This window comes from Leuciscus leuciscus, assembly GCF_965113295.1.
Source record: "Leuciscus leuciscus genome assembly, contig: HAP1_SCAFFOLD_419, whole genome shotgun sequence".
In the NCBI taxonomy this organism is placed as follows: Eukaryota; Metazoa; Chordata; class Actinopteri; order Cypriniformes; family Leuciscidae; genus Leuciscus; species Leuciscus leuciscus.
The window spans coordinates 32,968-58,734 of NW_028118320.1; the positions used below are offsets into that span (position 1 = coordinate 32,968).

At 38.7% G+C, this 25,767-nt stretch overlaps 1 protein-coding gene across 2 annotated transcripts; it reads left to right on the forward strand.

Annotated features, from left to right (window-relative positions):
- The first annotated feature begins 44 nt into the window (after positions 1 to 44).
- On the forward strand, positions 45 to 21,978 carry LOC309491667 (protein brambleberry-like). Of its 2 annotated transcripts, none has more exons than XM_082190714.1 (13): positions 45 to 170; positions 4,543 to 4,790; positions 7,984 to 8,112; positions 8,270 to 8,455; positions 11,278 to 11,500; positions 11,651 to 11,767; positions 13,011 to 13,190; positions 13,285 to 13,491; positions 15,516 to 15,681; positions 15,826 to 15,869; positions 19,817 to 19,941; positions 21,330 to 21,433; positions 21,557 to 21,978. In XM_082190714.1, the coding sequence occupies exons 2-13, from the start codon at positions 4,557 to 4,559 to the stop codon at positions 21,684 to 21,686; spliced, it is 1,845 nt and encodes a 614-aa protein (XP_082046840.1). In that variant the 5' UTR covers positions 45 to 170; positions 4,543 to 4,556; the 3' UTR covers positions 21,687 to 21,978. The 2 variants fall into 2 exon arrangements, with proteins under 2 accessions (XP_082046840.1, XP_082046841.1); XM_082190715.1 differs by having other exon boundaries at positions 21,333 to 21,433.
- Positions 21,979 to 25,767: the final 3,789 nt, after the last annotated feature.

A 25,767-nucleotide genomic window follows, 5' to 3' on the forward strand; every position in this document is an offset into this window, starting at 1 on the left:
TATCGCGATGCTTCTTTTGCATCACGCTGTCGCTTATTGGCTGATGTGAGTCCATTTAAACAGTTGAATCCTTACAAGAGCGTTTGGAGTTTATTCCCTCTTCAGCGAAAGGGTTGATGGATTAATCTCATTTGAGGATTCATAGAGCTGTGTGTGTGGCGCATTTTAAGGTAAGTCAAGAGAATGTGTTATTTCGGACGGTCAATGGTATCTGAATTAAATTGTAAATTTGAATATATATCTTAAACTAGCCTAAATTTATAACATGCATTTCCGAATAACATGCAGATTGTTATGCAGTTTGTAAAGTCAACGATGCACGATGTATTAGTGAGATGTGTGCAATCTGAACGTTTTCACTGTCCGATTCACAGTCTGTGATTCTAGTCAGCTGTGAGAGCCAAGCCCGGGCATGTTCCAATCCCACTATCCCAGTGCTAGACCACAGTATACAACCAATGGCTTAAACTAATGTCACACTACTATACTGGCAATGTTGCACACTTAAACTAATGTCACACTAGTATACTGGCAATGGTGCACACTTAAACTGTCACACTACTATACTGGCAATGGTGCACACTTAAACTAATGCCACACTAGTAGACTGCAATGGTGCACACTTAAACTAATGCCACACTAGTAGACTGCAATGGTGCACACTTAAACTAATGCCACACTAGTAGACTGCAATGGTGCACACTTAAACTAATGCCACACTAGTAGACTGCAATGGTGCACACTTAAACTAATGCCACACTAGTAGACTGCAATGGTGCACACTTAAACTAATGTCACACTAGTATACTGCAATGGTGCACACTTAAACTAATGTCACACTAGTATACTGCAATGGTGCACACTTAAACTAATGCCACACTAGTAGACTGCAATGGTGCACACTTAAACTAATGTCACACTAGTATACTGCAATGGTGCACACTTAAACTAATGTCACACTAGTATACTGCAATGGTGCACACTTAAACTAATGTCACACTAGTATACTGGAAATGGTGCACACTTAAACTAATGCCACACTAGTATACTGGCAATGGTGCACACTCAAACTAATGCCACACTAGTATACTGGCAATGTAGTCCAGTCATTTTATGAAAAAAGGGTGAACAAATTGCAACAGAAGCAAACTCAACTGATTTTGTATCCTCAATATGTCCTGAGTAAGGAAAAAAGAAAGCCCCGAAGAATCCCATTAGGGGAAAGTTTCGAAAAAGACCCAAATATATCCTATTCATACGCCTATTCATTATTTTTCTTACGTGGATAGAGTAAAACATTTTAACCTTTAGATATCATCATGAAAATTACTGAGATGATTGCTTGCATCAAGACAAACAAAAAATGTATTACAAGTTTTTTTTTATTTTTTTTTTATTTTATTTTTAACATGGACAAACTGTGCATAATCTAATTACAGATGTGCTAATTTGCATAAATACCACAACAGGTCTAAACATTGGGTATAGCGAAAATGTCTTGTTGAATCTTGTTGACACATAACAGTAAAATACTTAATGTTAAGGTCTGAATGGAACCCATTTAGGCTACCCATGAACACATTTTTTTACTCTATTCACGTGAGAAAATAATGCATAGGCGTATGAATAGGCTATATTTGGGTCTTTTTCGAAACTTTCCCCTAATGGGATTCTTTGGGGCTTTTTTTTTTTTTCTTACTCATGACATATTGAGGATACAAAATCAGTTGAGTTTGCTTCTGTTGCAATTTGTTCAAGGTTGACCCCCATCTTGGCTTAAAATGACTGGACTAATGGTGCACACTTAAACTAATGTCACACTAGTATACTGTCAATGGTGCACACTTAAACTAATGTCACACTAGTATACTGCAATGGTGCACACTTAAGCTAATGTCACACTAGTATACTGTCAATGGTGCACACTTAAACTAATGTCACACTAGTATACTGCAATGGTGCACACTTAAGCTAATGTCACACTAGTATACTGCAATGGTGCACACTTAAACTAATGTCACACTAGTATACTGTCAATGGTGCACACTTAAGCTAATGTCACACTAGTATACTGCAATGGTGCACACTTAAACTGTCACACTAGTATGTCAATGGTGCACACTTAAACTAATGTCACACTACTATACTGTCAATGGTGCACACTTAAGCTAATGTCACACTAGTATACTGCAATGGTGCACACTTAAACTAATGTCACACTACTATTAGGGGTGGGGGGAAAAATCGATTCTTCGATGCATCGCGATGCGGACGTGGACGATTCTGAATCGATTCACAAATGTCAAAAAATCGATTTTCTAAAAAAAAAATATATATATATTTTTTCTAATAACGTAATATTGACGGAACGCAAAAGGCGGAACTATAAGCGGACGTGCAGTGCGCAGACAGTCTGTGGCGTGCACATAACAGAGACTCGCACATAACAGAGTCGCGCACATACATAACAGACTCATGATGGCTGAGCGCCAAATTCGAACGGCACCTTCTTCGTTAAAAGCTAACGTATGTAAAATTGGCAATTTCATTGTTACCTATTTAGTATTTTTGTATGAGAGCTGCTTTCTGTATTGTTTAGTTTTCACATCAGTACACTGTGTAAACCGATCTGTTATACTGCAATATACAATTTCAGTCACAAAAAGTTACATTTTGACTGTGCTCTCTGCAGATGTTCATTCACTTTTTTTGTATAAGCTGTTTTTGATTGTAGTATACAGCAAACATTTCAAGTCATAACTCTTTATTATTTAGTTGTGTATAAGAGTGGCTTTGTATGTTACTAATTGAAGCTACAGTAAGTTGTTCAAAAATGTTCATTTTGTCTTCTTAATGATTAAATTGGACAATTTTCTTCTAGAAAGACAAGGTGTTCAGGTGGAGAAAAAACTTTTTCTTTACCTTGACATGTTTCGACTGCAACCTGCAGTCTTCTTCCACCTGAACACCTTGTCTTTCTAGAAGAAAATTGTCCAATTTCTACAGTATGTTGGTTCTGATCTACTTCCTAAAGGAAATAAGCCTTTCATTTATTTGTTATTGTTTAGTTCAACTTGATTCATTTCTGTGTTCTACAGAACATAAGCTACATACAAATAATTCTGAAGTTATAACTACACGACACAGAAAGTGCTTTGAGTTGTTGTTACTCAATAAAAGAGTTAAGAAATTCAGCAGCTGACTTTTTTTTAATACTGCAATCACTTTGTAGTGTATTTTCGTTTACTGTTGTGAAATGGAAAATCAATAATTGCTAATCGAGAATCGTTAATAATCGAAAATCGACTGTAATCGAATCGGGACTTCAATAATCGTAATCGAATCGGGAAATCAGACAGATTAACCACCCCTAACTACTATACTGTCAATGGTGCACACTTAAGCTAATGTCCCACTAGTATACTGCAATGGTGCACACTTAAGCTAATGTCACACTACTATACTGTCAATGGTGCACACTTAAACTAATGTCACACTACTATACTGTCAATGGTGCACACTTAAACTAATGTCACACTAGTATACTGCAATGGTGCACACTTAAACTAATGTCACACTAGTATACTGCAATGGTGCACACTTAAACTAATGTCACACTAGTATACTGCAATGGTGCACACTTAAGCTAATGTCACACTAGTATACTGTCAATGGTGCACACTTAAACTAATGTCACACTAGTATACTGGCAATGGTGCACACTTAAACTAATGTCACACTAGTATACTGGCAATGGTGCACACTTAAACTAATGTCACACTAGTATACTGCAATGGTGCACACTTAAACTAATGTCACACTAGTATACTGCAATGGTGCACACTTAAGCTAATGTCACACTAGTATACTGTCAATGGTGCACACTTAAACTAATGTCACACTAGTATACTGGCAATGGTGCACACTTAAACTAATGTCACACTAGTATACTGCAATGGTGCACACTTAAACTAATGTCACACTAGTATACTGCAATGGTGCACACTTAAGCTAATGTCACACTAGTATACTGTCAATGGTGCACACTTAAACTAATGTCACACTAGTATACTGTCAATGGTGCACACTTAAACTAATGTCACACTAGTATACTGGCAATGGTGCACACTTAAACTTAATGTGAAGTGGATGGTTTTCTGATATGCCTTGTTCTGACTTGTAGAGTAATAAGTCGCCATAATAACAATACGAATTGAGAATACAGGGTGGTTTCAAATGCTCAGCACGCCACACATGTTATATATGAAGAGTTCAGATGCAAAAGCCTCTAAGTGCCATCTGAAATTTTCTTCTAAAATGATAATTTTGATAAAGCTTGTATATTTAAGTTAAGTAATTTCACTTAAATGACAACTAACAGGTAATCTGAACTCTTCATATGTGGTAGCATTCTTGTTGCTTGTAGCTAGCATTTTCTGGATCTACTGAAAATAAGGGAAATATCTTTTCTTTTTTTTTATTATTATTATTATTACCTTTATTTCCCTCCTGATTTTCTGTTTTCATTTGCTCTGTGTGCAGGGTCATTTCTGAGGATGGGTCCCTGGTTTGTGATGCTGTGGCTGTTAAGTATGCAGTATGGTGAGGTGGAAGCTTTCTTTGACTGGCTGAAGAAGCCAGAACCAGCTCCTGCTCCTCCTCCAGAGCCGGTCTCCTCTATCCTGCTGCAGGGAGAGACCCCTGCCTTTGAAATGACTGTTGTTGATGAGAAGTTTTTGGCTGAAGCAAAGCAGATGGAGCTCAGTCCTCTGGACAGCTGCCATTTCAGGGTAAGTCTGTGTGCACTAGTTTTACCATACAAAAAAGATTCAGCACATGACTTCACTATTAGTATATCATGATTCTTTTAGCAATTTTGAGTCCACAGCAGAAGCTAAGATGTAATTGAACTTATAAATATGATGGCATGTTTGAAGAATTCCACAAAAGATTTAAATCAGCGTGTGTGTCATTGTCAACAAATTCACCAGATCAAAAATAAAAATCGTTTTAAAAGTTTTAAAGGGATAGTTCACTAAAAATGAAAGTTATGTCATCTCACACATCAGGTGTGGTAAACAGAAGCTCAAGCATGTTCCCTCGAACCAGTGTGGTTCATTCTCGTGTTGCGCAGCACGTTTGAGCTTTTTCTGTGTAATTAAGTCACAATTTGAAGAAAAGTTTTGTTTTTCATGAGACTTTATTTCCTACTTTTTTCCATATGTTAGGGAGTGGAAATGGTGAAACAAGTGCTCCTCTGCCGCCATCTTCTGGTTATAGTGATCATTTCATGTCTTTTTTTTTTTAAAGTCCCCCTGTGGTTTAAATCAAGCTTTTAATGTTGTATATATCTATGTGAATTTTTTTTTTAATAAATAGACTAATATTAACTAACTGAATTTGATCTAAAACAAAAGTAAAATTTGAAGCAAGTAAATGAATGAATAAATTGATATAACATAATATAAAAATAAATATTTCCCATATAATATTGTACACACATTTCTTTTTTACAGTATTGTCTTTATACATGAAAATATTTTAGCTGCTTTTTAAATCTTAGATTGGGGGTCTCTCGCATGAGGATGATCATATTTGGGTCTGTGCGGCATCTGAAAGATTGAAAACCCTTGTTTTAGGCTACTGTCAATGCCAATCTTATGTTATGGTCATTGAAAAGCACATTTTGCACAAAACGGGTTTCAACGTGCAAGTCTTTGAAAATGATACCGTTATCATCTCTGTATAAATTACAAAAACGTGAATTTGTGAAAACAGTGATGTCATGCACATGCATATTAGGCCTACTTGTATAGGCGTGTAGTGTTTCTTTACAATTCGACATTACAAAGTTATTTACATCGCCAACTACTGGCCTGGTATGAATAATACAGCGTGTTTAGTCATTGTCACTGATCTGTTTTGACAATGTTGTCGTCTGTATGCGGAAAAACGCAAAGGAAAAACTTTTCCATTTTTAGTACACATACCCTTAGTTATCTAGTGCTAATAAAGAATGCATGCAAGTCATTATTAAATCAAAATTGTCATTCTGCACTTCAGCTTCTCATCAGATTGTCCAATCAAATGCTCTAATATCTGGAGCGTCCCGCCTACCACACTATAAAAAAAGCTAGGCTAAAGCTGTGTCTGAAATCGGTCACTTGTTCATACATTTACTGATTTAAAAAATATATAGTTTCTGGAACATGTAGAGCATAGTGAATGATTCAGACAGTATAGATCTGTTTATTTTAGTTTGTTTTTGTTTTGTTTTTCTCTTTTGATCAAGTTCATTTTTATTCATTTATTCCTAAGGAGTAGCAGATCATTTTCATTTAAAGACAAACAGCATGTTTTTGCTTCCACTTAAAAGATGTACAGTTCTCACTTCTTGTATATGATAATATGAAAATTAAATATGAACAAGACATCCAAAGTATTTTAGTTTTCTCCTAAATGCGCGTTTTCCATAGGCTAACTTTTTAGTTTAATAAAGACAAGCATTGTACTTTTTAGGGCTGTACTCAACCAAAGAAAATCTTGGTCGACTGAAGTCCTGAAATTTTCGACTAAAAATCGACTAAAATCGACTAAACATGACGTTAGAAAAAAAAAACGTTAAATTAATTAGATGTGCACTGTGCGCAGTACTTGGTAGCCTTGTTGTCCGCCTAAATGAATTATAAATAAACAAACAACTAGTAGGCTATTTGCAGTATATTAAATCGTTTTTGACCTAATTATTTTGCACTGAAATGAGTCTGACACTCGAGTCTGTCGGCTCTGACAGCGCTGCATCACCTGCGCAATATCATAGCTTATGATTTCCGAAAATAGTACTATGTTGTCAACTAGTGATATCATCACAAGAACTGTTGAGGAATATACAACATAATTTAGACAATTATTTTTGTCATATGTTATAATAATAAGTTATTATTAGTCAGACACTATCATTTCACCGTGCATGTCCTCGCACCGAGCGAGGCTGATGAGCTTAACGTTAGCTTCGCAGCTGAGACACGAATAGACTATTAATAAAGCTTTTACTCTTAATAAACACAAAAGGCACGTCCACTTTAATAAAAAAATTATATTTATTAAACAAACCAGATCAAGAGCAGAAACGAAATAAAGTGCATAACTAACAACCAACAGCACAGCGCAATTGCGCATTAGGCTCCAAATAAAAAATAAAAAAGTTAGGTTATCACACTAAAACATTGAAATATGCAAATTCTGATATGTTCATAGCTTACTCAAAACAGACAGGGCAAGCTAACGCAGACAAGTGAGCTTACCACTTTTACAGTAGATGATATGTCATGTTTGTCGTCAAGCTGTGGAAAACTGTTGCTTGCAAACTTTGCATTCGACCTTTTTCCTGTTATCAATTTTAACAAAATGCTGCCACACTGTCGATTTCTTTGTTGTTGACATGTTAGAAGAGGACTGACTATTAAACGCTCTCACAATTAAATAAATAATATTCAGCATCAAACCTACTACGCTCGACGCTCTCTCTTGGGTTGGGCTAATCCAAAAAAGGTGAAAACAACGGGGGGTGTTTTGAAGACAGACTGTTACAGTGAAACAAGGGTATTCTGAAAACACCCCCATTAGCAGTTAGTGCTTTCCACCTGATGAAATGAGCGCGCCTCAGCGCGGCAAAACTGATGAAATAAACGCGGCAGAAAATCGACCAATCAGAATTTTGGTCGAACCAGAACGTATCGACCAACTAATCGACTAGTCGACTAGGACAGTACAGCCCTAGTACTTTTTTTGGCACGTGTCAGATTAACATCAGTGCAAATCATCATCTTGCAGTGATCAATGGTGATCTCAAACTAGCCTGTTTTTTCAGTCGTAAATGCGTTAATACACCAACACTCTGTTCATCAAGCCAATTCATACAGACTTTAAATTGTAAGTTATTCTGTCCATAGTCATATTGTATTCTGCTTTTTTTTTTAACAGGTTGTTGCTCAGCTCAAAGCGACTTGCAGCGGCCTGTCAGAAGAGCAGTTGGCCAAACTGGGCGTGGCTTTGTTCAACTGCCAATCAGAGGTGGAGGGGCGCAGGACTTACCCTTGCACTGAACAAATGGTATGGTCAACGGTCCTGAACCTGCTGAACTGTTTTTCAGTTAACTGCTTGTCATTCTGCCAGTCAAAACAAGCACTTCTAGTTGTGTAGCGCTTAGCATCTAGAATTCATTGAGTCGGATTAAATGAATAATGGAAATCTCTCTCTCTCTCTGCAGTCTTTAAAGGAGTGCACAGCGGACATGGACTCAGACACATGGAACGCGTATCACATTGTCAGTAACCGAGCGCGTGCCGTGTGTTATGCCACGCGCCAGCAGCACTTTCGCAAGCGAGCGGAGTTAACCGTCAACGCCCTGATTTCCACCGCAACTAGTCAACTGCATGCTATGAAAGATCTAAAGGTGTGTTGTAAAAAAAGTTTTAAAAAAAAGGCCAATTCACACTCCACTGACCGATGTAGACAATCACCACATTACAGTACGTCACTTCTCAGACGTTCCACAACCTGACAAACATCTATTGCTGTTGGTCAGAGCTTGTTTTCAACGACTGATGTGCTTACGAGTGTTGACCAACGCCAACAGACACAGACAGGGGTTACACACTGATCCCACATAACCTGATGAAGTGGCTGTTGCCACCTGTCGGTTCACTGTGGATTGGCTTTGACACGCCATGTCGTGCTCCTCTAAAGAAAGGTCGTTCAGTTGGAGAATGTTAACTGACTGTCCAGTAACGATTTGGCCAGTTTTTTTATAGGTTACTGCTGTTGGTAAGGCAGCTTTTCTAAAATGTAGGCAGTATTTAATGCTGGTTAACACTATTGTACTAAAGGTTACAGCAATAATAACAAATAACATATTTGAAAAATATGCCTTAACTTTTGGCTTGTCTGTAGATTCTCTCAAAACTGAAAGGGTTAGTTCACCCTATAATTACTCGCGCTCAAGTCGTTCCAAACCCATAGGACTTTTATTCATCTTTGAAACACAATGGCCCGGTTCCACAGACAGGGTTTAGGGCCTGTCCACACGGAGACGCGTTTCGCTGTATACGTATACATTTTTTATCGTATTGGCGTTTTGTCCACACGGATCCGGCGTTTTCAGAGACTGAAACCGCTATTTTTTGAAACCGGGTCCCAATGTGGATAAATCTGAAAACGCCGCCCTTGCGTTTTCGTGTGTGCAGCCAATCCGTACATTTTGTGAAACGATGATGTCATCACACCAAGTGTCAACTAGTCAGACACCGTTAAGTCACAGCAACTGCATTTATGGTTTTTCATATTGTTCAACAAAGTTCTTGTTTAAAAAAGAAAAAAAGAAGCTACTGTGCCTAATATTATTGTTGTATACAGCGCGCAAGGTTTATGCGCGAGCTCCAAGTCTTCTTCTCCGTTTTTAGTGTATGTCTGAGGCAGAATTACAGCGCCACATACTGGTCTGGCATGTATACTACATCGTTTTGAGTCGGTTTCAGTGGTTTCGTGTGTACGCAGATATTTCTTGAGACGACGCCGTGTTTACGGAATTTTTTTTTTTTGAACGGGGAAAAAAAATATCGGATAGGGAAAGCTCTGGCTTCGTGTGGATGTCGGTTTTACTATATCGACCAACACACAGACCGCTATTTTTCACACTACGTGAAAGGTAATAACTGAAAAAGCATAGTAGGAGCACTTAAAGATGTATCAGTGCAAGTAGCTTTAAGTTAAAACTGCTCAAACATGCATTTTAGCTTGAGACTAGCTTAAGCCTTGTCTGTGAAGCTGGGGTGAGGGAGATATTTTTAATGAAACCTGAGAGATTTCGATCCCAGATTTAGTTGAAGTTTTTATTCACATATAAACATTGATCAGCGCACATTCATAGAGCATTAAATATGGTAATTTAAAGTTCAATCATGCATGTCTAATGCTTGAGAACAAATCCCATTGGTTATTGTGTCAAGTAAGCACGGTTTAGCTAATTTTTACCATATTTGATGAGCTATGTTTGTGCATTGATCAATGTTTCTACTGGATGTGAATAAATGCCTAGATTAAATCTGTTCTAAGCGATTGTCTTAGAAGTCTTGGCTTAAACCGCTCGATTCATCAAGACATTGTCAATATAATCCATGATATGAACTTCTTTGGTGGAATAGAATGGACTTTCAATGAAGTGACAAATCTCTCAGGTTTCATTAAAAATGTTTCAAAGATGAGTGAATGTCAGATGGATTTGGAATGACATGACGATGAGTAAATTATGACTTTTTGGGTAAATTATGTTTTTGGGTGAAATAACCCTTTAAAGGGATACTCCACTTTTTGGGGAAATAGGCTCATTTTACAACTCCCCCAGAGTTAAACAGTTGAGTTTTACCATTTTCGAATCCATTCAGCCGAACTCTGGGTCTGGCGGTGCCACTTTTAGCATAGCTTAGCATAGATCATTGAATCGGACAGGACCATTAGCATCTCTCTCAAAAAAATGACCAAAGAGTTTTGATATTTTTCCTATTTAAAACTTGACTCTTCTGTAGTTACATCGTGTACTAAGACCGACGAAAAATGAAAAGTTGCGATTTTCTAGGCTGATATGGCTAGGAACTATACTCTCATTCCTGCGTAATAATCGAGCAACTTTGCTGCCGTACCATGAGTCCAGCAGGCGTAATGATATGATGCAGCGCCTGAAAATAGTCGACCCTATAGTCTACCGAGCTGGGGACTATTTTCAGGCGCTGCGTCATATCAAGTCATATCATAAAACTCAACTGTTTAACTCTGGGGAGATGTAAAATTAGCCTATTTCCAAAAAAAGTGGAGTATCCCTTTAACTTCCCGTCCTAGTAGTGTCGGCAGTGTTTCTGGAGAGGAATAGTCCTCCACGATACACGAGTAGATTAAAGGCCGCACAGACCAACCTCAAACAAACACCACCAGCAAACAAGTTGGCAGTCGGATTTAGAATTTTAAGAAAAATATTCAACAATATTCAAACACTGATTGAACATGTTGAAAACAAACCCTGACCTTCGTCAACAGGGGTAACGCACTGATCAGACAAAACCCAACAAACGTGTTTCTGTGTGCGCTATGAATTGGCCTTAATAGATAAGCTTTTTTCTTGCTTTAATCCCATCTGATTCCTATTGGTTATTGGATTACCATTGGATAATTATGGATGATTATTGGATGAGTGTTTAATGGTTCATTATTGGTGTCGCTCTGCAGGAGGGTCAGAACGAGCTAAGGGAAATGACCGCGGCGTCCCTGGACAAGCTTCTGGAGGGTCACAGCGCCCTACAGCTCCAGCAAGTGGTCCTGAAGGAAGGCCAGGAGCAGCTAGACTCCTCCATCAGTGAAAACCTGCAGAGACTGACCCAGGAGAAGGCTCTCATCAGCACCGGGCAGCAGCTGGTGGCTCAGTTAATCCAGGGCATTACACAGAGGATGGGTCAGTCACAGATAGACGCATGAGCTGTGAATTCTCACTGTATCCGCGTTTAAAATGTATCCATAATGGCTTGGTTAATGCTCTCTGCACAGTCATATTTGATTGTTCACGGTTCTCGAGTGCTTCATCATGTCCGTGTCACGTTTGCAGAGAACGTAAGTGGGCAGCTGAAGGATCAGACTGCAGAAGTGCAGGAGGGACATCAGGCGATTCTTGAGGACCTGGCTGTGGTCCGAGGAAGTGCTCAGGACATCTACCATAAAATGGGTGATTACTCGCCAATGCTACACTTCCTGTCAAAAGTGTGGAATAATTACCTGTTTTTATGTTTTAAGTGTTTACAACATGTCTTCTGCTCACTAAGGCTGCATTTATTTGATCAGAAATACAGTAAAAACGGTAATATTGTGAAATATCTCAATCTAAGGTGTTTTCTAATTTAATATGTTAAAATGTCATCTATTCCTGTGACCAAAGCTGAATTTTCAGCATCATTACTCCAGTCTTCAGTGTCGCATGATCCTTCAGAAATCATTCTAATATGATGGTTTGATGCTCAGTTATTATCGGTGCTCAATTATTAATAATGGATCTTATTATTAACAATGTTGGAAACAGTTTTGCTGCTTAATAGTTTTGTGAAAACTGTGATATTAGTGTTGTTCTAAATGTTCTTTACTGTCACTTTTGATAAATTGAATGTGTCTTGGCTAAAAAAAAAAAACCTTTAATCATGGTTTCCACAACTCATCATATGATAATGATTTCTGAAGGATCATGTGACACTGAAGACTGGAGTAATGATGCTGAACATTCAGCTTTGGTCACAGGAATAAATTACATCTGAAAATATATTTACATAGAAAACAATTATTTTAAATTGTAGTAATATTTTACAATATTACTATAGTCAACATTTGAAGTGGATCAAAAAAGTTAATCAAAGTTGTAGATTAATCAAAGACAAGAACGGGTATTGTTCAACATTCATGTACAACTTTGATGAAAGGTTTTGATCCACAAATGTTGACATTAACTGTATATACTGTATTCTTATTCAAATAAGTGCAGCTTTGGTGAGCAGAAGAGACTTTCAAAAACATTAAATCTGGTAACACTGTATTTTACAGTGTCCTTGTTACATGCGTTACATGTACTTACCATATTAATAACAGGAAATTATGCATAATCAATTAATTGCATTATTAAATAATTGCAACTAACCCTCAACCAAACCCTTTTCCTAATCCTATAGTATGTACACTTGTTAATTCATATTACTCAGTATTTAAATATATGATCCTACTGTAACAATGACACTTTAAAATAAAGTGTATCCTAAAATCCTAATAATTCCAAACTTTTGACTGGTACTATGTATATCCAGAATTTCCTTCAAAACATCCTAGATTTCCCAGAATGCACTGTATTAGCAAAAATCAAGAACGATTTGGCCCTGTCTTGGCAGCTAAGCTGAAATGATGGTGTTTGTGTTGATCCCATGATGCAGAGCTCAATCTGAAGGGCTTCCTCCAGCAGCAGAACGCCACTGCTCTCTTCTACTCCGAGCTCGCCGGTAAACTGGAGCGCATGAACGGCACTCTGGGATACATGCTCAGGTATCTGGACAACATGCAGAATCGACTGGAGGACAGACTGCATGTGATCCAAGGCTATCTTGGCTGGGCAGGTACTTCTTGTTCTTTCACTTGTGCACAACTCAATAATAATAATATTGTAATGTTGTTGATAAATGTTGGATAAATGTTGAATTCTCCTCCTAGGCCTGAGCCTGCGTGCGCTGTGGACGTGTGTGATGCACGCTGGGTTCTTCCTGTTGTGTGCGGTTCTGCTGTCGTTCCTACAGTGCGCTACGTTCTCCCGCGTCTCTCTGCTCCTCACAGTCCCCATCAATGCCATCGCAGAGATCAACCAGCAGTCTGCGCTCGACCTGGTCTCGCTCTCTCTGCTGCTGTTCACACTATCACTAGGTACTTTATCTGTTCTGAGAACAGTGTGTCGTTCCTGCACCACTGCTGACACCTTCTGAAATTAGTGAAGTGCTTGTATACAAGACAAGTTAGGTTAGATCTATTATGGTTTTTCCTTGGCTACACACTCCCTCAGCTGGACTGAGTGGCAGAAGAGCTGCTGCGTGACTGGAGTTAATAGGAGATTTTTTTTTTTTTTTTATAGTGGTAATATTAATACCACTATAATATTGATTGAATAACCAATGTCAGAGAGCAAATCTTCAACTATACAGCATTCGAAAGCTAAAAACATTATGAAGTTGTAGTGAATAATTGATGTAAAATGAGCGATTGCCAGTACAGTGCGGGTTAAGGGTTTATCTTGCAAGTGAAGAAATAGAGAGAAATTTTACTGGTGCAGTGTAAAGTGAAATAATTAATATACTTATTATGAAATCTTCAGTTTCCATTTACACTTATTTTACAGTGTAGTTGTGGTACAATAGTAATAATAATATTATTAATAATGATTTAAAAGTATTCTTATATTCAAATTGTTTGGCTTTTTAAAGGAACACTCCACCGTTTTTTGAAACAGGGCTTATTCACCTTCTTTCCTACATTTAGATAGGTGGGCAAATGCATTTTTGTCTCAGTGCATGCATTGTTTTAGTTTGACAAGGTCGGCGCTAGCTTAGCTTAGCATAATGAATGGAATCCTTTGTTGCCAGCTAGCATGTCCTAAGTAAAAGTGATATAAAAAAATTTAAAAACCCACCTAATTACTACTTGTGGCCTGCGTATTCACAACAAGTACAAATAGCGATGCAGATTAACACTAGGCGATTTCCTATGCAGATATTGACTTGGGACTATATTAGGGGGAAGCACAGGTGAAGCACTGCTTCTTGGGCGCAGAGATATCACGCCCAAGTAGCAGTGCTTCGCCTGTGCTTCCCCCTAATATAGTCCTTAATATATAAGTCAATATCTGCCTAGGAAATCGCCTAGTGTTAATCTGCATCACTATTTGTACTTGTTGTGAATACGCAGGCCACAAGCAGTAATTAGGTGGGTTTTAAAAAAAATTTATATCACTTTTACTCAGGACATGCTAGCTGGCAACAAAGGATTCCATTCATTGTGCTAAGCTAAGCTAGCGCCGACCCTGTCAAACTAAAACAATGCATGCACTGAGACAAAAATGCATTTGCCCACCTATCTAAATGTAGGAAAGAAAGTGAATAAGCCCTATTTCAAAAAACGGTGGAGTGTTCCTTTAAAGACACCAGTGCGGACTGAGACTCAGTCTACTTTAAAGTCCAGCTACAAGTAAATGCAAAGGCTTTTTACTCTGTTCCGATTAAACTCTGGAATGTTATGGAGCTCTTAATTTTGAACTCTCAAAGTGCGTCAGACTGATGCATTTAACTTTAAGCCATACAGTTTTCTCACGGGGTGAAATGCCCTGGACCGCCTCTAGAGGGACTGAGGTTCATCCCTCACAGCCTCACAAAATGTTGTGGGAAAGAAACACTGATTACATTCTCATAATCTAATGCCTGATATGCTGAAAACGGCTCCATCTCATGTTTCTTGTCCCATCACATCAGTAATGAATTGCATGAATCATGGAAACAATAGCATCTATTTCCAGTTCAAAATGCCATATTTGATGAAAGTGGAGTAGTTTGCATCACTTGATATTACTTTTGGTCGTTTAACATTTCTGTCGTAAAACGGTTGTCAAATATTAAATGTTTAGCTACTTGCGTCTTACCTTGCACTCTTTCACCATTAAAACTTTCTTTGATCTGATTGGCCATCTGGGCTGCTGTGGATACTCAAATAACCAGAGCAACATTTTAAAGAATGGTTGTTTTGGGCAAAATGAATCAACAAATGACCTGTAGTTGCACATTAAACTAGGAAGAAGAAATTTAAAGTCCCAACAGCTTCCATGTTTCACCTTTAAATGCATGACAACCCTCATCTCCTGTGTAAATGACTGTCCTCTTGACGTTCTTGTTGTTGTGATCCAGGTCGCTGGTTTGTGCTTCAGGTGCTCTGGGCATTGTCTAAAATGAAGGGCCAGACCTGCAGCCCTCCTCCTCCTCCTCTTCCTCCTCCTCTTCCTCCTCTGGGCCCCAGTGAAGAGAAGACCCCAGAGAGAGAGCGCTGCCCGCCGTCCTCGTCCACGCCGCTCCTGTGAGTCTTGGACTGCAGAAACTTAATGTTAACTATTGCAACAACCAGCTCTCATCCTTCTAAGCCACTTAACATGCTGTTGTATGCTTGCGTTGTTGTTGTTGTTTATAACAGCTAATTTTGTGTGTGTTCTTCTTGCTGTAGAAATGACCCAGACTGTGATTTGGAGGTGGAGAGCTTCATGATGGGTATTTTCCTCTCTCTTGTTCCATGTATTCACAGCCACTGTCTGATACATGTAGCTAATGGTGCTTGCTCATATGTAGGGTTACACAGGGTTTTTACAACTATTAACTTTTTAAGGCCTACAAAGTTTAATGTCCATAAAGAACAAATCCAGACAATCTCAAAATAAATCATGCATCTCATATTATTTTGTTTAATTAAACAGGCTGGGGCTCACATTCAACTGCAAGTTTAAAGTTGGCATGAAATGAAAATATCTGTCTCTACTTCAGTTTTATTTTAACTTATTAAATTCCATAAACGTGTTGAAATTGGTTTATGGACTAATAAATCAAAACACATGATTAAGAGGTTGATTAATTATTGGATTTTGCGGATACGCTAATGTTTGTAGAGAATTATTGTGCTAAAATTACTAGTAAAATCTCTATATTGAATGTGTTAAATAATGTTCTTAGTAGGGATGCACCGAAATGAAAATTCTTGGCGGAAACTGAAAACCGAAAAAGAGGAAACCAAGGCCGAAAACCGAAACACCGAAATAAATTAAGCCAATTATTAGTACCATTGCATTTATGGCTATGACTGTGTACTAACTTTACTATAATCAAGGCATTGCAATTTTATGCAAATATTTATTTAGCACATTGCAAAGTATAAAATTAAATGTTTAACTTGACCCCACTCATATGTACATTAAATAATAATGTAAAAGCCTACTGGCCTGCAGAAAGGTTTAAAAATGAAATGTTCTCTCATAAAAACAAAGTGCATTTAGGTCAATACTGCCATAGCCCATAATAATATCTGCAGCTATATGCTCATGGACGTGAGTTGCAAAAAACATAAACAGCTAAGGTAAACACACACACCTCTGATAAATGACGGCTGCTCTGCACACACACGCAAGGTCTCTCGCTCCCTCTCTCTGCCGCGCGCGCGCTACGTATGCGCGCTCATGCTCGCTCGCGATTCCAGGAGATTTAAACTAATTTGCGGGCATCAGGGAGCCGCTATCAATACGCGGGAGACTCCCGGAACTTCCGGAAGACTTGGGACGTCTGTGTTTTAAAAATCGCTGTCCGTGGGTCACTCTCAGATATATTGAAATACGTCCACACCGCAGATATGTTGCTTCAGACAAGCACGTGTAGGTCGCGGTATCTGCTGTTTGCGTCATCACAACATTTCGGCCGTATTGTTTCGGTGATAAAAGACTTTCGGCCGAAAACCGAAAATGCACTTTTCGGCCGAAAATTTTCGGTGGCCGAATATTCGGTGCATCCCTAGTTCTTAGTCTTTTCTTCCTGTGATGGGCAGCCCAGAGAGAAGCCGCACATGTTTACACTGAAATTAATTCAATTGTAACTGGCAAATTTTTCAGAGTCGGCTAAATATCAAAATATCTAATATCTAGAAAGTTTATTTTAATTTTAAACAAGCCTGAAATACACTGCAATTCTTATTTTGAAATCTCTCTGCTTCTCTACTTCTAGCTGCTCGTTCAAAAAGATTAGGGAGATAAAATATGCACTTTTACAACCATCTAAACCTTATTTTAATATTAAAAACATGAAGTAAACAAGCGGGCCGAGAAGATGGGTCTCGCTCCGCTTCCAAACGATCTCTGATGGTGTTTGAATTTATTCAATTCACATTTATTTGTTTAGTGCTTTTCACAATACACATCGTTTAAAGGAACCGTATGTAAGAAATGTATTTCAATTCATCATAAAATGGCCCTGATATGTCACTAGACATTAAGAAATCATGTTCATTTCAAATACGTATATCACTGACAACAGTAGTCCGGCCAGGATATTGTCATTTAAAAGTGAAGTTGCAGCCCTCAACTGATGTTGATGTTGTCATGTTGTGTTTTGGCCTGATGCTCCACCCTCCACCTATCTACCAATCACAAAGTCAGTAGTGTTTCGGCATCCAGGTTGCCAGCTCTGCTCTAGTTACCACAGCTGCAGCTACAAACGTGTCGGATAAAAAATGTCTAACGTTACGAAACCTAAAAGACCTCGTTATGAATCCGAAATACGCGAAACATCTCTCATGAAGCATAAACATGATTAACAGGAAAAAAAAACGTACTGTGTAGGACTCGTCACTTGCCATTGGAAGCTCCTTCGTTCCTGCTGGATCCTGCAGCCTAAAGGCCCGTACACACCGGGACGAATTTCGCGCGCGATATTCGCCGACGTTTAACGCCTCGTGACTAAACAAAGGGCGCCAATGTGAGTGTGCACACCGACGCGGAAAACGCCACGCGTAAAAGCGTAATTTTTTTTTAAATGCCTCGGGTTCGTTTTTTTGGTTTAACGCGCCGCGTCAAAAACTATCCGACCAATGAGATTGGCGCTTTTGCTCACGTGTCAGGAGCTTCTGAAGTTACAGTAAAACACAACTTGGGGGCGCTCAAACACAAAACGGTCTTGCCGAGCACACATACGTAACAGCGAAGAAGATATACGCCAAAGCGTCTACACTGCCCATAGACAGACACTGCCGGGAAGAAATGACGAGGAAGATGCAAGGCAAGATGAATGTAGAGCTGCTGGTCTCGTTGGTGTCGGAATAAAGAACTATATGACAAACGCGACAGCGACTACAAAAATCTTGTTAAAAGAGAACTGTTATGGAGTGGTATTGCAGAGTATAGACTGTTATGGAGTGGTATTGCAGAGTATAGACTGTTATGGAGTGGTATTGTATTTCTGTTTTACATTAAGCGCCATCTAATGTCAGGGAATGAATTTGCATGTTCACTCGGCTCATCATCAGCGAAAAACGCTTGGGTGTGAACACAAAAAACGCGTTGAAAAACGCTGGCGAATAACGCGCGCCGATATTCGTCCCGGTGTGTACGGGCCTTAACTGGCAACCTCGAGTCAGGGGGAGGGGGAGGGGATACACCGCTCTACAGTAATTTGAAAGTGATTGCAGTACCAGTTTTGGCCACAATCTTGCATGCGGTTCCTTTAAAAGCAGCTTTACAGAAAATGCATGAGTCCACATTACAATTTAGAGTGATCTGTTATCAGAGGTAACTATCTGAGATATGTATTTCAGAAATGTACAAATACAAATCACACAGTTAGCTAAAAATGTATTAATTTAAACAATGTAATATAAGGCAGAAACAATCAGCTCATTGAAGTAATGAATACTTGTTTGTTAAATTATGACATATAGTAGTAAAATTGTAGCATTGGTGCATGTTATGAATTGAATTGAATTGAATAGAATTGAATAATCACCTTAAAACCCCTCAGAACACATTTGTAAAGGCCAATTTATACTTCTGCGTCGAGTGTACGCCGTAGTGTACGTCGTAGGCTACGCACGTAGGCGACGCCGTCGTGAGCATTTATACTTCTGCGAATGTCTGTGTTGCTCTGCAGTTACACCGCCGAAACGCTAGTTGGCGCGGGTGGGTTTTAATGTTCCAGTTCCACTGTGTTTACATTCCTCGCGGCTATTTTTAGTTTAGGTTTCTACGAGCAATGGCGACTGAAGGAGTCATACAGATGGCTGTATTTCCGCACTTCAAGCAATCTCTCGGTCACTTGGTCTATTTCCATGGCTCTTCACTGATCTTCGGAATTTAAAAATGGCGGGCGGGCGGTGCAGAGTGCAGAAGATCATTCCGGAAATGCGTAGGAGGAAACGCGATGCTATCCAGCCGACCAATCACAGATCTTGCGGTCCGCGTCGCCGCGACGCGTAGTTACATTTTTGAGGAGGTGCGCGTCAGGGTACGGCGAAGGGTACGACGTATGGTACACGTCAATGCGTATGCTACGCCGTACCTTCTACGCGAACCTGACGCAGAAGTATAAATTGGCCTTAACACAACACGGGTAGTGGGTTTTCACACAGACGAGCACTACTTGTTATTTTGTTCAGAAAGTGTTGACAGTCTAGCTTCTTGCTGTAGGTGATCCATGCATCCTGACCATGTCTTCATCTGAGTGTCATGGCCCTCCAAAGTTCAGTCATCTAACTTCAGGCACACCCACCCATTCAACCCCCAGACTCAAGAATCGACACAGCATCGCAGGGGTAAGTCGTGGTGTTAATAATAGATTTCAACAAATAAATAGAATAAAAGTCTATATCGATTGATTTATCGATATTTGGATATGTGCTAAGTTTACTCAACCTTATTACATTATTAACTCACAAATGCAACCAAAATGTATAACATTTATTTTAATTTATTAAAATATGTATTAATTAAACTCTTTGAAAACTGCACACCCTCTCCTAATTGGGACATTTACAATAGAAGAGTTAATTTGCAAAAACAGATAACGGCGTTTTATTTATTTATTGTGCATTCCAAGTATCATACAAACTGCAGCTGGGTTGTTTTGATTAAGTAATAACTCTAATATAGATATATTAATAAAAATACAGGTAACTTACAAAATTATAGTTCGTTTTATTACTTTTTAATCTTTTTTTTTTTTTCACTTTTCAAAGTGACTAACAGCCTTGTCACCTGACCTGAATACTGCACGCTGATTCGCTAAAACGGAATTATCGGGTTGTGTTCACAGACAACAAGGGTGCTTGTCGGTTTCAGCTGTAAAACATAACCTTGCGATGCCTTGACAATGGACAATACCGGTTTTGTGACAAAATGTGTTTAGGGTTCAGTCAATCTTGTCAAGCGTCTATTTCAGCTGAGGAGATTGTTTCAAAGACAGTATGGCAAGTAAACGAAAATGCGCGCTTTGGCAGAAAAGCGTAGACGGACATTATGTGAGGACGTGGAGAGTGTCAAAATAAAGGTACCTTATATTGATATTTTACGTGTGGCATCGATGCATCGTATCTTTAGACGTTTGATATCGATGTATTGTCACACCCCTACAAAAGTACATATTTAAAGTTTTTTCTTTGAAGAAAAATTCTTAAAACAGCTTGAATGTAACTCGACACCCTTGCCTCATTTAGTATACACGGCTCTATGAATATGCAAATGAGCCCCGCCTCCACTCACTCACTCAGCTCAGAGATCCACTGGTTGACGATCACACGTTGATCTGATTGGTTACAAGGTAGTTTGTGACGTCAGAAACACCAGCGATTTCAAAGTGTGTGTTTGAGACTGTCTTTGGTTCACTGCAGTTTTAAGGAGGAAATACTCAACAATGGTGTCGACTTATGAATTTACACATGGTTTGTCTTAAAGCATATTAAAAACAACACATGACATATAAACATTAAAAATATATATTTTCACCACAGGGGGACTTTAACTGCTTACAGTATATTGAGACCTTTTTGGATTATTTTTGAAAATGCAGCAGATACATTTTTTTTTTTTTTTAATGAATGTCCATAAATAAAACTAGCACAGTGTTGGTGGTTTTGCTATAATTTGATGGACTGCAAACTGCAAGGTTCTTTGAGAATGGTTCTTGAAGTCATTATGTGATCAGCAGGCAGTGCTGGAGAATGTTCCTCTGAGGAACCTAGGAGGAGTGTTGGAGACCGTGAGTCACTCGCGAAGCTCAAGCCCCAATAATTCACTCGCCAGCAGCAGGTAAGACTTTACTGAAGCCTTAAAGTCAACATATACTTAAAATGGAATCCAATATTTTGATTCTAAATCTTTGGTCTCGCTATGGATAGGCATTTAATAATTCTATTTTCTTTTTTTGTTAAGTTCTTTTTCAGGCCGCTCACTGTGCAGTGGTGTCACTCGCCTGGGTCAGCCGTGCAAAAAGAGGGCTGTGTTGGGTCAGGACTACTGTAGGATTCATGAAGGCGGCCACACTTCCTACAGCCGACTCTGAAACGGATTCAACAACTCTTTTCTTTATAATGGACTTCTCTTTACAGAAGCATCTGCTGAATGTACATTGCACTTTTCTCTTTACTTGTTAACTTCGTGTTGTTTTTTAGTCATGGTGGATTTTATTATGTTTGTTGTAATGCCACTTTTAGATGTATTCTGCATTATTTATAAGAAATTATGAAAAATTAAATTACAATGCACGCTTTTTACTAAAATTGACTAGATTTCAGCGTGCTTTTTGCAGATGTATTGTCTTGCAAGCCTTTATTAAAGCTTTTTTGGGGAATAAATGTTGCACAAATTGAGTGTCTTTGCATGTCACGTTGATGAACTGGAATGCTGACCGACGGATCTCAGGAAGGATTAAAGACTGCTAGGCGAGTGAGCATGGCCTGAAATCGCCCCGTTTCCACCTGGTATTAACATGCCATGCGTCTCAAACATGACTCCTGTGAGCATTGTGATCAGATTTAGTAAAAACCCTCTTCTTTAAAAGTGCCTTTAACTTGGGGTGTAATGATACACTCATGTCACGATTCAATATCATTCAAGATACTCATGATACAATACTATTGGGATACTTTAAGCCAAAATGGTGTTTTTTTTTTTTTTTTTTTTTTTTTTTTTTTTTTTTTTGAGAAGCAAACTCTGGATTTCTTGATTTAATTCTCTAAGTCATAGATACGTGATATCTATAATTTCATACATATCTATAAATTTAGATGCGTCTAGTTTCATTTCCTTCTGTTATATTCGGACATGATTCATGATGATGAAATGAAACGTGGACTCTTCTGACCGCACCACACATTTTCACTGTGTTTTGCATCATCTGAGATGAGCTCGGGTCCTGAGAACTCCCGGTATCTCTACTGAACTGTAGCTTTCTCCTTGCGTAACGGAGGTTCAAGTGGCACAGAGTATTTAATGTCAAATAAAAGAACCATTTAATACAAAACCTTGAACAAGTGAAAAGTGTTTCTCTGTATGAAAACAAATAGGATATTTAAAAGAATATTTCTACGTATTTAAACTGCTAAAAAATTTTTTTAAAAACATGCAAACAACAAATCATCTTAAAACACAAAAAAACTATTCACTTTTGCGGTGTTAGGCGGCATTTCTGCAGAAAGACCAGCTGTCTTTTCATCCCTAAAAAATTAAATGAACGAGAAACCAAAAATGGACCTTATCTGAGCCACAAAATCTTGTATATTAAATATGGAGTCATCTCAGCCTTAATACGCCTGTTAACAAGCAGAATCACTGAAAAAAAAGAGGAGAACAGAAAAAGAGACGAGCAGAAACACAAGAACTGAAGACATTAAATCTCTCAAGATCTCAGCAGAGGAGGATTAACCCATTTGTGCCCAATTTTTCTGAATGGTTTCATGCATATAGTTGTGTTAATAGTGTCCTCTGTGAACATGTTCTGCATTTATTTTCCCCAGGTTTTATTTCCTTTTTTTGAAAATCGTATTTGAATGTGCGGCAACTATAGTTGTATGCACCCCTTCAATGTCAAATTTGAATTGGAGGAGAACATTTCGCATCTAACTCAAAGTAACTGCTTTCAACAGATCAATCTTTTTTTCATAAACACACTGATTATGTATAACAGTCAAAGAACATTCAAAGCGAACCCCAAAGAAGCTGCATCTAGCTTATAATCTCTTGTGTATGATAAACAAACAACAAATACATGTGTCTTAAAGTGGTGGAACATAGTGCAGAACAAAGTGCAGCCATTAAGTTGCCCCAACAAGGCATTGTGTATCAAAAGTCAAAAAGTTAATGATTTTTTTAATTTTTTTTTATAAATAGAATGAAGAAAAAAGTCTCAAAAAAAAATAAAATCTGTTATACTTCTATATGTATAACAAAAAAAGAAAGAAAGAAACAACAAAAATAACAGTGCATATAAAAACATTTTTTCAAAAGACATTCGGAATGGGAAGTTATGCCATACGTGTCCTCCCCGCTCCCCTTTTTCTATCTCTTTTGTCCCTCCGCTCCTCTCTCTCCTGGGTAGAGTCTTAGTGGTTTGCATGAAATTTCTTGAAGCACTCAACATGCAAGGCAACACCGCATTTCTCACATTTTCTACACCTCATGTACTTTCTCCCTGTGTTGTGGGGCCAGTGGTTCAGGTTGTCATATCTGGCAGCCTCACATATTGCAGAAGCCGACTCTGGGCAACCAGCCTTTGGAAGGAGAGGAGATCTCGGTCTCCCTCTTTACATGACCTGTATGAATGGATGGATGAATGAATTTTCAATTGGTGGGTATTGAATGAAATAAATACTTAATGAATACTTATGTTTTTGTGTCATGCCACTTAAGATATAGACCCCATCCTTCCACCCTGCCACCCCGCAGCCTCATCTCCCACTTCCCATTACACCCCCATGCACCTGTAATAACACCACGCATTGGCCATAGCACTGTTGAGTGCCCAGCTGTAGCCACCACCACTTCTTTGATTGGATGCCAATCTGGTAACGGTTCACACATTGGTCGTGCAGGTCAACACCTCCCATGTGTGTGTTTTAGCTCTTTATACAAGTAGGCTGTTTCACTTTATCCATTGCATGTTTCTGTTTGTTCCATCGTTGAGCGTCGACATCGGAGTACTCATTCTCCATATTGGTCACAACAGTGACCACGCTGTTGTCATTCCATCTCACAATCAGTTTTCCATCTTCAATAAGGAATTCGGCATTACCTCTTGAGGTCTTCCGGAAGCTCTTTGATGCTGTCAGCGGGATGGCCAGATGAGGATGCAAGACTCCAGATCTTGAAACCAAAGCGAATGGGCTTCCCCCATAAATTGCTTTTCCATGCCTACCAAAGTACTCAATCATCATCTCATCCACTGCCAGATATTCCTGAATAGTCATGGTTTTGTTGACTTTATTCAGCTCCTCAAACACAGGACACACCTTGAAGAAAGGGTCATCTGTGATTTTCATGTTATCCAACAATGAATGGAAGCCATTATCTCATCAAATCTGTTCCTCCGCATGGCATCTTTAATGCTTTTGTTGTTGACATCATTGTCGTCTGACCAAAGAAGACGTCGTCTTGGGACTGAGTTCAATGCGCCCGTGCGACCTGTGCTTACAAATTATGTGCGGTTACAAAAATCAGGCAAAACGCATACGAACTTACTATTCTGGTGACAAAATTTGTGTCATGCACACTGGACACTGACAAACTTTGGGCTAAAGTAATCAGTGTAGCTCGCAGCGCCATCTGCTGGTGAAAATAAACACTGCACATTAGCTCTGTTCTACAGTTTTGTTGCAATTGTGATTAGCTTGATAAATTGTTTGTTCTAAGAGCTATAGACTCATATCAGATTCATATCGAGTCACTGATGTTACAGCAACACTTCAAAAACACTTTGCTCTGGTCAAAGAAATATTGTTTAATTGTTTTCAGTGTATTTCATTATTTGTGCAGCAAAACTTCATCCCTCTCCACTCATCTTCAAACATCTGTAGAAGCAGATGCTGTCAATGAATTCCGTTTTGGGGTTTATAGTGTTGAATTGTTCTCACCGCTGTTGTGCAATTGTTCCAGAATTTTCAAGGTCGATGCCTCTGCTTTTCGTGGCTTGTGTCTTAACCCTTTTGTGACACTTTAGTGTCTTAAAGGTATAGCGGAGGATGTTTTACTTCCTGGTGGGTAACCTATACTATTGGTCCTCCTAATTGTCAATCATTCTGGTGAATCAATCAAACTGTTCAAAAAGTGGAGAGGGCGGGTCTTATCTAAAATTTGGAAAGATCCTCCGCTATACCTTTAACCTCTTTAGTGACCCGTGACATCATTCACTACCCTCCCACTACCCTCCTCGTCATTTTTACCATCAACCTTCTTAGTATTCCTCAATCAATTCATTTTAAACAATATAACTAAACTTAAATTAAATTATAAAAGAATGCCTAGATTGTGTTCCCATTCATTCATTGTAAGTGCAATTTACCTTTTTTCTACAAGGTGGCAATTGTCTGATACACAATGATGAAGTGACGTTTCACTCAGTTACCGCAGGCAGAAAACAAAAGAATAGG

Bases quoted from the DNA above. Each gene is read 5' to 3' on its own strand.
- LOC309491667 (XM_082190714.1), top strand. From the start codon at position 4,557: ATGGGTCCCTGGTTTGTGATGCTGTGGCTGTTAAGTATGCAGTATGGT. The intron at 11,501-11,650 runs GTCAGTCACAGA...TCACGTTTGCAG, and splicing joins GGGCATTACACAGAGGATGG to AGAACGTAAGTGGGCAGCTG. The intron at 11,768-13,010 runs GTGATTACTCGC...CCCATGATGCAG, and splicing joins GGACATCTACCATAAAATGG to AGCTCAATCTGAAGGGCTTC.